Consider the following 13,129-nt stretch of genomic DNA (forward strand, 5'->3'; position numbering starts at 1 on the left):
CAGGCTGGTCTTGAACTCAGAAGTTGACCTGCCTTTGCCTTCCCAAGTGCTGGGAAGGTGTTCACCACCACACCCAATGTAAGATTAAAATATATTGTATGAAAATTATTTTCAACAAAAAAAGAAAATGGCTTTCAACTAGAAAGTAGAAGGGGAATGGGAAGGACTTCAAGAGTAACAGGGAGGGCCTGGGGGGAGAAAATAGGGAAGCAATGCAATTCTATTTCAATTAACAACATTTAAGAAATAAAAAAGGGGGGCTGGAGAAATGGCTCAGCGGTTAAGAGCACTGACTGCTCTTCCAGAGGACCCAGGTTCAAATCCCAGCACCCACATGGCAGCTCACAACTGTCTGAAAATCCAGTTCCAGGGGATCTGACACTTTCACACCAATGCACATAAAATAAAAGATAAATAAATCATAAAAATTTTAAAAAAGAAATAAAAAAGGAGCAAATATAAAACATAAATTTAAAAGAACAATGTTGTCAAAACTATTAGCAAATAACAGAGTTTTAACCCTTTCTTTTGCTGCTGGATCAAATTAATTAGCATATGATTGTTGAAGTAACTTAGGGTTTGAGTGCAATGATTCACTTAATTGTATCTATTTCTAACAAACACATTCCCAACAGTTCTTGTCACTCAAATAGACTATAAGCTTTTATAGGTCTTTTTATATGATATTAAAGTCAAACTATACATATTCTAAATTTTTCCTACATTTTAAGAATTACACATTTTCAGCCAGGCGATAGTGGTGCACGTCTTTATTCCCAGCACTCAGGAGACAGAAGAAGACAGATTTCTGTGAGTTTGAGGCTAGCCTGGTCTACAGAGCGAGTTTCAGGACAGTCAGGACTATTAAACAGAAAAGCCCTGTCTCGAAAAATAAAAACAAAACAAAAAAACTCACACATTTTCTTTGCCAAATGCATCAGTAAAACATACTAATCTATTTGCAAAGCAAAAAAACAGCAATCCACATATGGCTAAAAAGTGTCCCACTGCTCACTTAGTCTAAAAATGAGAAGCAGCCGTGGTGTGTGGGACCAGGGCAAGTAACCCTAGCTTGACAGGATGCTGTGCATGCTACCTTAGGAACAAAGGAACTTCATTCAATATGAGCTCTGGAGAATGAAAACCGTAGCTGAACGCAAGCTCTCCTAAAGCATCTGCCATTCCCTCTAGACTTCTGCTCTTTGTCTACGCTGCCTCTCATCCAGTCTTTCTTTCTCTTCTATCGGCTGCTGTAAGCTAAACCCAGGGCTTTGCACATGCTAAGTACACTTAGTACAAGTGAGTTACACCCTGACTCCTTCACCTTTGTTCCAGCAAGCTCACATTCAACCTTAGGCTTTGTTTCAGAATCACTTCCTTTACGAAGGCATTTGATACCATAGTTCTGGTTAGGCACCATGCACCCCATTTCTCATTAGTGTCATAGTAGAACAATTATGCCTCTTTCTCTAGCATAACAAGGTAGAAGGTAGAGATTATGTGTGGTTAGTCTAGAATGTATTAGTATAATATCTGAGATACAGATCTCAAAAATATCAAATCTTGCCAAAAAAGAGAGAAAGAGAGAGAGAGAGAGAGAGAGAGAGAGAGAAGGAGAAGGAGAAGGAGAAGGAGAAGAAGGATGGTTGTGATGGTGCATGTCTTTAATCTTAGTACTTAGAAGGCAGAGGCAAGCAGATCCTGTATGTTTAAGACCAGCCTGGTCAGCTGGAGCTACACAATGAAAGCCCTGTTTAAAAAAATAAAGGAAGAAATAATAAAGGAAGAAAGAGGATGAAAGAGAAAGATATGCCCTTTCTCATGACAAAGTTGTTTCTCAGAAACTGCACACTATTTATCCTATATTTCAATTTTTTACCATTCCAGCTACACGAGACAGTGCATCTTCCCAGCAGGTGTAAGTTAAAAGCCCCTTTTCATTTCTGATCATTGGCTCAGTAAGTCTTTGACGTTTTAGTCCATCATAGGCAAATCTAGACAAAAGAAATCACACAATATACAGAATTTTGATAAGGAGCAACTATAATTTCTATGTTTAAAAACTAAAAAAAAAATCTTATTTAAATAGAAGATTAACTAAAATGTCAAACAGAATAATAAATACCTAAGGCAGGCATGGTGGCAAGAGATAGATCTCCCTTAGCTGGGCACAGCGGCACATACCTTTAATCCCAGTAGGGAAGCAGAGGCAGAGACAGATGGATCTGTGAGTTCGAGGCCAGCCTGGTCTCCAGAGAGAGTTCCAGAACAGCCAGGCTACACTGAAAGATGTTGTCTTGAGAGAAAAAAAAGCTCTCCCTTTACTCCTTTATTTCCCCGAGCACTGGAAATGGGAAGCAGGGCCTCGACTATATTAGGCAAGTGTTCTACAGCTAAGCTACATCTCCAGCCCCTTTGTATTTTTATTTTGAAACAAGGTCTAAGTCTCCCAGGTTGGCTATGAATTTCAGATTCTCCTGTTTCCGCCTCCAAGTAGCTTCAACCACAAGCTTATGTCACTATGTCCATCATTTCTAACTGTTAATGTTGCTTTTTTTCCCATTCTCTTTAAAAATTCAGGTTTTTCAATAGTCTCTATCATTCTGCAACATAGACATTTCCATTAGAAATGACAATAAGAGCTAGAGAGATGACTGTGTGGTTAGGAGCTCTTATCCTCACAGAGGAACTGAGTTCAGTGCCCAGCACCCACATGGTGGCTCACACTGTCCATAACACTGTAATAATCAAAGATCCATAGGAGCAAAACACTCATATATAAAATAAATCTAAAGGGAAACCATAAATTTTTATAGCAACTGTAAAAACATAAAGACAGTACCTGGTTTTATCAGAGATCCATTCTTCATTAATATCTTCATGCATTCGTGGCAAAATCCTCATCACCTCTCCAGTCCTTGTACTAACCACAATGTTACTCCCCACTGCATCCATTACGTCAATGGACTCTGTCTTTCTGAGAAAATAAACATACATTTAGTACGCCGATTCTAAGAGCAACAAGAGCTTCTGTTACTTAGTCATATCCCAATCAGTTTTGTTTTGTTTTGGTTTCTTATTTTGGCCGTTTGAGGCAGTCTGGGTGACTCCCGAGTGCTAGGACTGCAGACACACACTTCCAGACCCACCCCTGTCTACATCTAAACATGGCGGAACTTAGAAGATAGCGATAAACACAAGCACCTCCAGATGTGAGACATACTGACAGCCAGCTGGACAGGAGTCCAGCTAATTCATCCTGCGCTGCTGGTCATCAAAGACAACTACAGACCAACCATTCCCGAGAGCAGAAAGGAGTTCAACAAGAATACACAAAGAAATAAAATAAAAATCCCACTAAACAAATATTTTTTTTTTATCACTTACACACCAAAATGTAAGCTACTTTAGACGTATAAAATCTACTCTGTGGGGCTGGAGAGGGGCTGCAGTGGTTAAGAGCACTTGTTGATTTCGAAGAACCTAAGCTTGGTTCCCAGCACCCAGATGGCGGCTCACCACTATCCAACTCCAATTTCAAAGGATTCAATGCTCTCTTCTGACTTCTTCAGGCACCTGCATACATACAGTATTCATACATAACTCAGACCCACAGACATACACATAAAATAAAAAATAAGTCTAAAAACAACGTTTGTGGAACTGGAAATGCGGTTTAGTAGATACAGTACTAGTTATGCAAGCATAAGATAGGAATTCAGATTCCTAGCAGTCACATAACAGCCAGGAGGGCTTGTCAGCATAGATAGTACTATGTAGGATGGAGAGCTAGGTGGGTGGACCAGGAAAACTGACTAGTCAAAGTAGAGACAGCAATTGATAGGCAGCTGCAGGCTAAGCAAGAAATGCTGCCTCAGTAAATGGGGTGAAGGGAGAGTCAGGAAGACACCTGTCAACATCTGGTCTCCACACATGTATACATACATGCACAAGTTTACCTGACAAGCTAAAAATCTGTAATAGCTAGGTGTGAGTGGCACACAATGTAATCCCAGCACTTGGAATGCAGAGGCAGGTAGATTTCTGTGAATTCAAGGTCACTCTGGTCTACAATAACCAATTCCAGGACAGTCAAGGCTACATAGAAAGACCCTGTCTCAAACAAAAACAAATAAATCTTTAATGGTCTGGCTTGATGCTGTTCCTGTCTCCCTTCTCATTAAAGGCTAGGACCATGCATGGCACATACACACGTTAAGTTTTTTTAATCTTAGAAAGATAGAAACTATAAATAATTTTGTAGAGGTTTATCCTACCTTTCAATTTAACTAGCTACCTTTCAACAAACCATTCTTCTGTGGGTATAGGCTGCACATGCATAAAGACCTGAGGTGCAATGTCTCAAACTCACATAAAAAGAGGCCACCTCACATCCACATCAGACACACACACACACACCCACCACATATAAACACGTACACACATACAAACAAATCTTTTTTGGTGTCTTTTTTGTAGTTGTTGTTGTTTTGTTTTGTTTTTCCAGACAGAGTTTCTCTGTGTAACAGCCCTGGCTGTCCTGGAACTCACTCTGTAGACCAGACTGGCCTCAAATTTACAAAGATCCATCTGCCTCTTCCTCCCGAGTGCTGGGACTAAAGTGTGCACCACCACCTCCTGGTAACACAGATTTTTTTTTTATATACTTAAAGCAAACAAAAGTGTAGATCAAAATTAATTAAAATTTGGGAAGAAAACGACACAGAACATTTTATAAAAAGTAGTGAACTAAAATTTAAAAACAAGGCCAGGAAGGTAGCTCAGAGAGTAAAGGCTCTTGCTGAGTTGATCCCTAGAACCCACACCAAGATCCAGATGGAGTGGTAAACATCTCTAATCCCAGCACTCCTACAGTGAGTTTGTAGGCTGGCAGGTCTGACATATGCAGCATAATGGAAGCAATAAGAGACCTTCTTTAACAAGGTAAAACCAATTTCCAAAAGTTGTCCTCATGTTCACAATAGCATGCACCCACCCATCTGTGCAAGAACACAAGCACAATCACACACACTAAATAAAAAATAAAAACAAATAATCAGGGCTAGGAGTATGGTTTAATCTGCAAAGCCATTGCCTAGTAAGTACAAAGACCTGAGTTCTACTCTCAAAAACCTATGTAAAATGCTGGTATGCTGGTGCATGCTTGGAATCCTAGTGCTGGGGAAGCAGGGAGAAGGGCTCCAGCCAGCCAGTCTTATAGGACAACAAGAGACCCTGTCTCAGAGAAAGTAGACAATGTTTCTGAAGATGACACCAAATGTTGCCTTCTGGCCTCCAAACACACCTGCATACATGTTCATGAGCACCTGCACCACATTTGCCCCACCCCCCACACACAATAAAATCTTGTAAAAACAAATTTGTCGAAAATGCAAAGATAAATACCTTGTTTCCCAAGGCCGGGCAGTAAAGGCATAAGGCTTAGAGGTCAGGGCACCTACAGGGCAGATATCAATGATATTCCCAGACAATTCAGACATGAACATTTTTTCGATGTATGTGCCAACTTGCATGTCATTTCCTCTGCCTGTTGTGCCCAAATCATCTACTCCTGCAATCTCACTTGCAAATCTAAAAAATAGAAATTTATCAAATGGCTGAGTCCAGAAAACAGCATTTCCTTTCTGGCTCATAGTCACAAAGGCAACGACTTTCAAAACATTAAAAAGGCATTAGTATATTTCCAATGATAAGCATAGTCAGCAAATAAAAATTATTGTTTTTCTGTAACTAAAGTGGACACACAAACGGAAAACTGTACAGATCGTTTGTACACAGTTTGGTACGTTATCACAGAATACAGACATAGTTTTAAAATGAACTGAATTTGGCACTGTTTGAAAGCAAATTAGCATAGTCCTTTGGTGTAGAAGGGTCTTCTTTCTATGTGTTGCTTTCATTGGTTAAATAAAGAAAACTGCCTTGGTCTTTTGATAGGGCAGAAGCTTAGAAGGGTGGAGTAGACAAAACAGAATTCTGGGAGGAAGAAGGCAGTGTGGCAGACACCATGGCTCTCCTCTCCAAGATGGACGCTGGTTAGACTCACGCAGGTAAGGCACAGTCAAGTGGCGATACACATTAATGGAGATGGGTTAAACTAATATGTGAGTTAGTCAATAAGAGGCTAGAGCTAATGGGTCAGGCAGTGTTTAAATGAATACAGTTTCTGTGATTATTTCGGGGTTAAGCTAGCCGGGCAGCGGGAACGCAGTCCGCTCTTCATTACTATAGTCCTTGTACCGGAATATATGAAAAAAAAAAAAAAAAAAAACCAAACTAAACAAAATCTAACTTTTTCCCCACTAAATAATGGCTATAGTTTCAAGTGTTGTTACTCAATGAAACTATATGGAAATAAGCTAGTGCTCTGTGATATTCCTGAAGAGAAACATTACCTGATGCATCGGGTACACTGGATACATCTGGTCATGATCGTCTTTACCAGGGGTCCCAAGTTCTTGTCCTCCACAGCACGTTTCCCATCTAGAAATCGGCTCCTATCACTCCCAAACATCATGGACTGGTCCTTAAGTAGATTATGAAACAGTCAATCTAATGTTATAATGAAATTAAAATGAATCCATCAAAAAGATTTACAGAATTATTCTAGATACCTGCAGATCACATTCACCTCCCTGGTCACAAATAGGACAGTCCAATGGGTGATTTGCTAATAAGAACTCCATCACACCTTCTCTGTACGAAAAATCAAATATATAAAGTGACAAAAGCAGGTACCCCTAAAAAATGGTGATCTATAGGCTAGCTCAATAACCTTCAGAAGTATTTTTTTTACAGTTAGCATAAATTTTACATTTACTTCCAGACATGCCATCATATAGTATTCAACTAGTACTGAATACAGTTTGAACATGCTCATAAGAGTTTCAACTGAAATCCTGATCCTAGGAAACTGACTTTCAGGGCTTTGTTTATTCACTTATTTATTTTGAGGCAGGGTCTCATGAACCTCAGCTGACCTCCAACTCATAATATGGTCAAGGACATCCCTGCATTCTGATTTTCCTGCCTATACCTTCCAAATGATAGAAACAGAGGCATATGCCACCATCAGCAACATTTTTTATTTTTTCAAAGACAGGGTCTTGCTATGTAGTCCATGTACCTTCAACCTACCAACTGAGGAAATTACAGGCATGTGCTACCATGCTCATCTTTTTAAAATTATGACTTTTGGGCTGGAGAAATGGTACAGTGGTTAAGAGCACTGGCTGCCCTCCCAAAGGATCAGGGTTCAATTCCCAGCATCTATATGGCAGCTCAAAACTGTCTTTAACTCCAGTTCCAGGGGATCTGGCACCCTCTAAAAGACATGCATTGAAGGAAAGATACCAATGCACAGAAAATAAAAATAAATAAATCGTTTTTTTAAATTATGATATTTTAACAATACAGAATTCTCAAACATTGCTAGGGGTAGGATGTAGCTTAATTGGTAGAATGACTATCCAGTATGCACGAAGTCTTGGTTCAATCTCCATTACTGCATCCCTCACATATGCTGGCATTATGCCTGGAATCCTAGTGCTAAGGAAGGGAGACCAGACTCTCAAGGTCATCATCAGTTCCATATGTGAGACCAGCCTGGGCCACATGAGATCATCGCCAAAATAAACATTTTAAAAATTGCTGAAAGATATTCTCAGAAAATATCTCCATTAATTTAGAATGAAGATAGGCTGGACTTACACCACTACGGCACAGCGCTCATCTGTACTAGTTTTATCCAAGCTTCACACACACACACACTGAGCCCAGAGCAAACACTAATGCATCATGAACTCAGCTCAGCTCAGGAAGACCTGGGTTCTACTCATCACAGGGTTAATGCTGATACTATTCCATGTAACACCTCGACTATCTGAGCTGATTTCCGCTACTCATATCTGCTGTTCTCCACAGGTTGATACTAAATCCCTCATCTAGGGGAGGCATAAATTCCTCCTGACAAATCTACAGCAGTAAGAACAAAGTACCTGGCTTTCTTGGATTTTTCCGAGTTTGTCAGGATATTCCAGCCCTTCATAACGGGCATAGCACAAGCAGCGACAACCTAGAATTTCAATGGAGAAATCCACATTTGTGTTTACTTTTAGTCATAACTAAAGATTATTACAAAATATTAATAAAACATTAAAAAATAAAGCCCTGGATACACAATGACAGATCTACCTCAAAGATTAAAAAAAAAGGCACAAATTATCTTTCAAAACAGATTTTTGTTCTCAGCTAGGTATAGTGGTTCATCCCTGTAACTTCAGCACTCAGGAGGCATAGGCTGCAAGTCTGAGGCAAGCCTAGTCTAGCCACAGTGAGACCTTTTCTAAAAGTAAAGCAAAATAACATTTTTTCTAGATTTTTTTTTATAACCATAAGATACTCTGACCCTTCATGTTAATCTTAAAAACAAATAAAGCATGGCAGTGGTTTATTCCCAAAAGGCCATGTACTGGAAGACTGGTCTGCAATCTACAAAGATGTGTGAGACACAACGCCAAGTGAGGCAACTGGAATACATGAGAATAACACTGGTACCCCAGTGATCAGGTCTCGGAGCAGAGCAGTTCCCATAACAAGTGGGTTATTGCCCTTACCTAGTCTCTTGCTTTTCCTGATGTCATATTATATAACAATTAGATGTCTACCGAATGGAGTTGCTTGATTTTGGCCTTTCAAACTCTAAAACTATGAGCTAATTAAACCTCCAAAAAAGCTAAGATACACTAATAGTCCTTAAGGATATTCTACTAGTCAAAACAATACTTTTCCTTTTTCTTTTGGAGACAGGGTTTCTCTACTTGGCTGTTCTGGGCCTCTCTACATAGACCAGGCTGGCCTCAAACTCAGAGATCCACCTACCTTCGTGTCCTAAGTGCTGGGATTAAAGGTGTACATCACTATGTCTGGATTTACTTTTTAATTTTTTTTTTCTGGTCTGTTTTAAATTTATTCTTACTTAAAATTTTTTTTTAAAGACAGGGTCATGTCTTATGTAGTAGTGCTGACCTGGAACTCACTATGTAGACCAGGCAGGCTCCAACTCACAGAGGAGCCTCTGCCCTGAGTGTTGATATTAAAGGTGCATAACACCACACCCAACCTCATCACTATTTTTGTGCTTCAAAAACCAGAAATGGGCAGATAAGATGGCTCAATGTGTAAAGGTTCCTACTAAGTCAACCCGGGCACCTACATAAAAGAGAAGAAAGATCTCACAAAGTTCTCCTCTGATTACCACATTTCATAGCACATGCACATACATGATAGAATTAAAATAAAATTGGAAAAGTACAGGTATGGTGCCGAATACCTATCTATATTAGCAAGCAGGAGGCTCGTGGGTAAAGGCACTTGCTGCCAAGCTTGATAGACCTCCAGGACCAACTTGGTGGAAGAAGAAAACTCACTCGTCTGGCCTCCACACAAACAGTAGTATATACATATATGCACAAGTGTGCACCAGTGTGCATATAAGCTTAGGCATGCATGAAAACAAGCACACAAATATATACACTAAATAAAATTTAACAAGTTTAAAGAATTTAACACTAGCCTGTGCTATACAGTAAATTTGAGGTCAGCCCAGACTAGGTAGAGAGACTTTGTCTCAAAAAAAAAAAAATGAAACCAGGGGCCAGTGAGATGGCTCAGTGAGTAACGGCACTTGTCAAATCTAGTGACCTGAGAGTTCAATTCCCAGGCCCCACATGGTAGAAAGAAGATCCATACCACTGTAAATTGTCCTCTGACCTCCACACGTGCATCATGGCACATGCCCCAGACCTCATTTCCTACTAAATCAATGAATACATGCCTTTTAAATTAAAAATAAAAATAAATAAAACAAAAAACCAGGAAAAGAGCACTAGTAAATCCTAGATTTAAGGAGATAGCTTAGTCAGTAAAGTGCTTGTTGTGTAAGCCTGAGAAGCACACTGACCTAACCAATATAAAAAGTCAGGCATAGTGGTGTATGCTTGTAACCTCAGCACTGGGGAGACAGAGACAAGGGCATCCCTGGAGCGTGCCTAGCTTAACCTAACCAGAGAGACCTGTCTCTGAGAACCTGAGGAATGATACTTGAAGCTGCCCTTTGGAAGGACACACACACACAGACCTTGTTCTCATTTGTAGGCATTGCTGTATACATCAAAATGCAATTTCATAACCTAAAGGGAACTTCTCTACAGATTTCTGTTGAGTGAAATGGCATATGCTATATGCTCCACACTCGCCATGAGTCTTAAGACACTGATACCTTGAGGCCCGGCTGTGGCACTTGGGAGGCAGGCGATCTCTTTGAGTTCAAGGCCAGCATGGCCTACAGAGTAAGTTCTAGGTCAGCTGGGGTTACACAGAGAAACCCTGTCTAAGTAAAAAAAGAAAAAAAAAAAAACCACAAAAAAACCCACCTTCAATTCCTAGATTTGTTATACAGCATTTACTTTATATAACACTTCCATCAGTGTAGTTCATTTCAAAATGAATTATCTACATACAAAAAATATAGTTGTGTTGATTTTCCAGAAAGTTTGTGCAAGACTGGAAGTCTTCTCCCTTCCCCACATGATATGGACTCCAGGCATCACTTACCTTTGGAGCCTTCTCAATCTCCACCAGGCACATCCTGCAGTTCCCAGCGACAGACAAGCGTTCATGGTAACAGAACCGAGGGATCTGCATGCCGACCTTCTCGCAAGCCTAGAAGACAAAACTTTGCATTAGAAGATCTTCACTTGGTTCTTGTCCTCACTGAAATAGAAGGCAGACGGGGATCCCTTATTACTAATATCCCCAAACAGCTCTATCTGCTCCCACTGTTACAGAGATTTCACTCTTTGCTTTGATCCCAAACCCTCTGATGCTGCTTCACAGGATGGAGAACCCTGGAGGTGAGAAAGCAGATAAAACAGCCACACTCTGCGCTGCAGTCTTTCTCTCCATTATCTGCTCTGAACCACTGTCCACCAGGTCCCTGTCAGATTGTCCCAGTGCTTCATACCTGGACTTTCTTTTTTGCTTTTTTGTTTTTGTTCTTTGAGACAGAGTTTCTCTGTGTAGCCCTGGCTGTCCTGGAACTCGCTCTGTAGACCAGGCTGGCCTCGAACTCCTAGAAATCCTCCTGGAATTAAAGGCATGTGCCACCACTACTGCCCGCTAGCTAATGTTTTGTTTCATTTTTAAACTAAGCAATATGAAGCAAATAATTTTTTAAACAAAAATTAGAGAATACAATCACAAAATTAATTACAACATATGCATACCTGCAAGACAGTGGTTCCTGGTTCCACCATGACAGACTGGCCGTCAACAAATACTTCAATCAAGTTACTTGCTGCTGTACCAGTTGTTCGAACTGATCATAAAAACAATAAGGTGAAAAACAAATTAACAGAGCTTAACTCATGACAGCAGAAGCTAGGAAATTTTTATTTTTTACTAGTCCTCTTTCTCTAGATGCAAATTTCTTTAAGAACTAAATCGAAAGTAAAGTAAAAAGTACTAAAGTAACATAGCACAAAAGCTTTTTCAATTCAACTCTATCCAACATATATATGGTTGTCAGAGTTGGTTTTGTGGTTTTTTTTGTTTTGTTTTGTTTGCTCGAGAGAGGGACACTCAAAAATACTTATGAACATACAACAAAAACAAAACTTACCACATTTTTAGACTTAGAAAGACCTATCAAGGCTCTTTTTACAGGTATCACTAGGTAGTCCTGGCTGGTCTGGAACTCATTATGTAGACCAGGTAGTCTCAAACTTAAAGATGCACGCCTCTGTCTCTTGAGTGCTGGAATTAAAGGTATGTGCCGCCACCAAGTGGCCTTATTGTCTGCTTTCACCAGTAGTTTAAGATGAGTTTTTAACATTGCTTTTCAAAAACCAAATGACCATTATTTTTTATTTTGATACAAAATGTAATTCCTAATATGTTCTATTATGTGTTTTTTGTAAACTAAAGAAGAAAAAGTTTTATTTTTAAAATTCTTCTGTCAACTTGGATCAATTGTTTCTACTCTTCATTTAATGTAAATTATGGGCTCAAATTTTCTGAAGAAATACCTAGTAGACAATGGAACCGACACAGGTAAGTCTAATACTCACGAATATTAAAAAAGAAAAAAAACAAACCCAAAACTTACCATATCCTTTAAGAGACTTAGAAAGGCCTATCAAGGCCCTTTTTACTGGTATCCTTAGCATGATGCCTAAAAAATAAAACAAAGATGAATTGTTGTAGAGGTAAAAAACCCACCTATTTATAAATTAGAATATTCAGAGGTACTGATGTTTTCTCTCACTTGAACATACAACATTCAGTCCAGAGACGTTAACATATACAACGTCACACAGCTAGGAAGCAGTTAGCAGACTCTGGGTCCGCATGTAAGTGGTACAACTGAGTTATATCTCCAGCCGTAAATCTGGGCTTTGTAATGCAAAGAGCAGTTTTGTTATAACTAGAAAGAAGTGGGAAGGGCTTGGAACACAGTTCAGTTGGTGTACAATACACAAGGGAGCTTGCCTAGCATCCAGAAAGTTCTAAATTCTAACCCCAGCACAGCATAAAATGGAATACATGTCTGTAATCCCAGAACCTGTGAAGTGGAGGTAGGAGGATCAAAAGTTTAAGGTCATTTTTTACTACAAGTTTGAAGTCAGGCAGAGATATAGAAAACACTGTCGAAGAAGAAGAAGAAGGAGGAGGAGGAGGAGGAGGAAAAGGAGGAGGAGGAAGAGGAAGAAGAAGAAGAAGAAGAAGAAGAAAGAAAGAAGAAATTAGAATAAAGTAAAATAAACTGCAAAATAACTCTTATCATTAATAGCTATTTACAACAAATTAAAAAAAAAACCTTTCTGTCCTCATTTCCTACCAGTATGTTGGGGTTTTGGTTTTGTTGAAACAGGGTCTTGCTATTAATCTTGGCTAGTCTTGAAGTAATCCTCCTGCCTCTGCTTCCTGGGTGCTACCACAACAGGCTCCAGTATGCACTCTCGGATGATACATGAATTATATATGATCCTAAAATATTTCTGAGGTAGTTCAGAAGTCAAAAGCCTTTGTCGCACCTTGAGGACCATCA

General features: G+C 39.5%; 1 protein-coding gene across 2 annotated transcripts in view; it reads right to left on the reverse strand.

Annotated features, from left to right (window-relative positions):
* The window catches only part of Ndufs1 (NADH:ubiquinone oxidoreductase core subunit S1), a 35,288-nt gene that overhangs the window by 18,293 nt on the left and 3,866 nt on the right, over positions 1-13,129 (reverse strand). For both annotated transcript variants that reach the window (XM_048459363.3, XM_048459364.3), the window contains exons 2-10: positions 12,188-12,253; positions 11,307-11,398; positions 10,636-10,743; positions 8,019-8,095; positions 6,636-6,717; positions 6,417-6,547; positions 5,407-5,592; positions 2,843-2,977; positions 1,880-1,994 (exon numbers count right to left, since the gene is read on the reverse strand). In XM_048459363.3, the coding sequence (XP_048315320.2) occupies positions 1,880-1,994; positions 2,843-2,977; positions 5,407-5,592; positions 6,417-6,547; positions 6,636-6,717; positions 8,019-8,095; positions 10,636-10,743; positions 11,307-11,398; positions 12,188-12,248 (987 nt within the window). In that variant the 5' untranslated portion in view covers positions 12,249-12,253. The remainder of the gene's footprint in view (positions 1-1,879; positions 1,995-2,842; positions 2,978-5,406; positions 5,593-6,416; positions 6,548-6,635; positions 6,718-8,018; positions 8,096-10,635; positions 10,744-11,306; positions 11,399-12,187; positions 12,254-13,129) is intronic.

This window comes from Myodes glareolus, chromosome 1 (genome assembly GCF_982192425.1).
Source record: "Myodes glareolus chromosome 1, mMyoGla1.1, whole genome shotgun sequence".
NCBI classification, from domain to species: Eukaryota; Metazoa; Chordata; class Mammalia; order Rodentia; family Cricetidae; genus Myodes; species Myodes glareolus.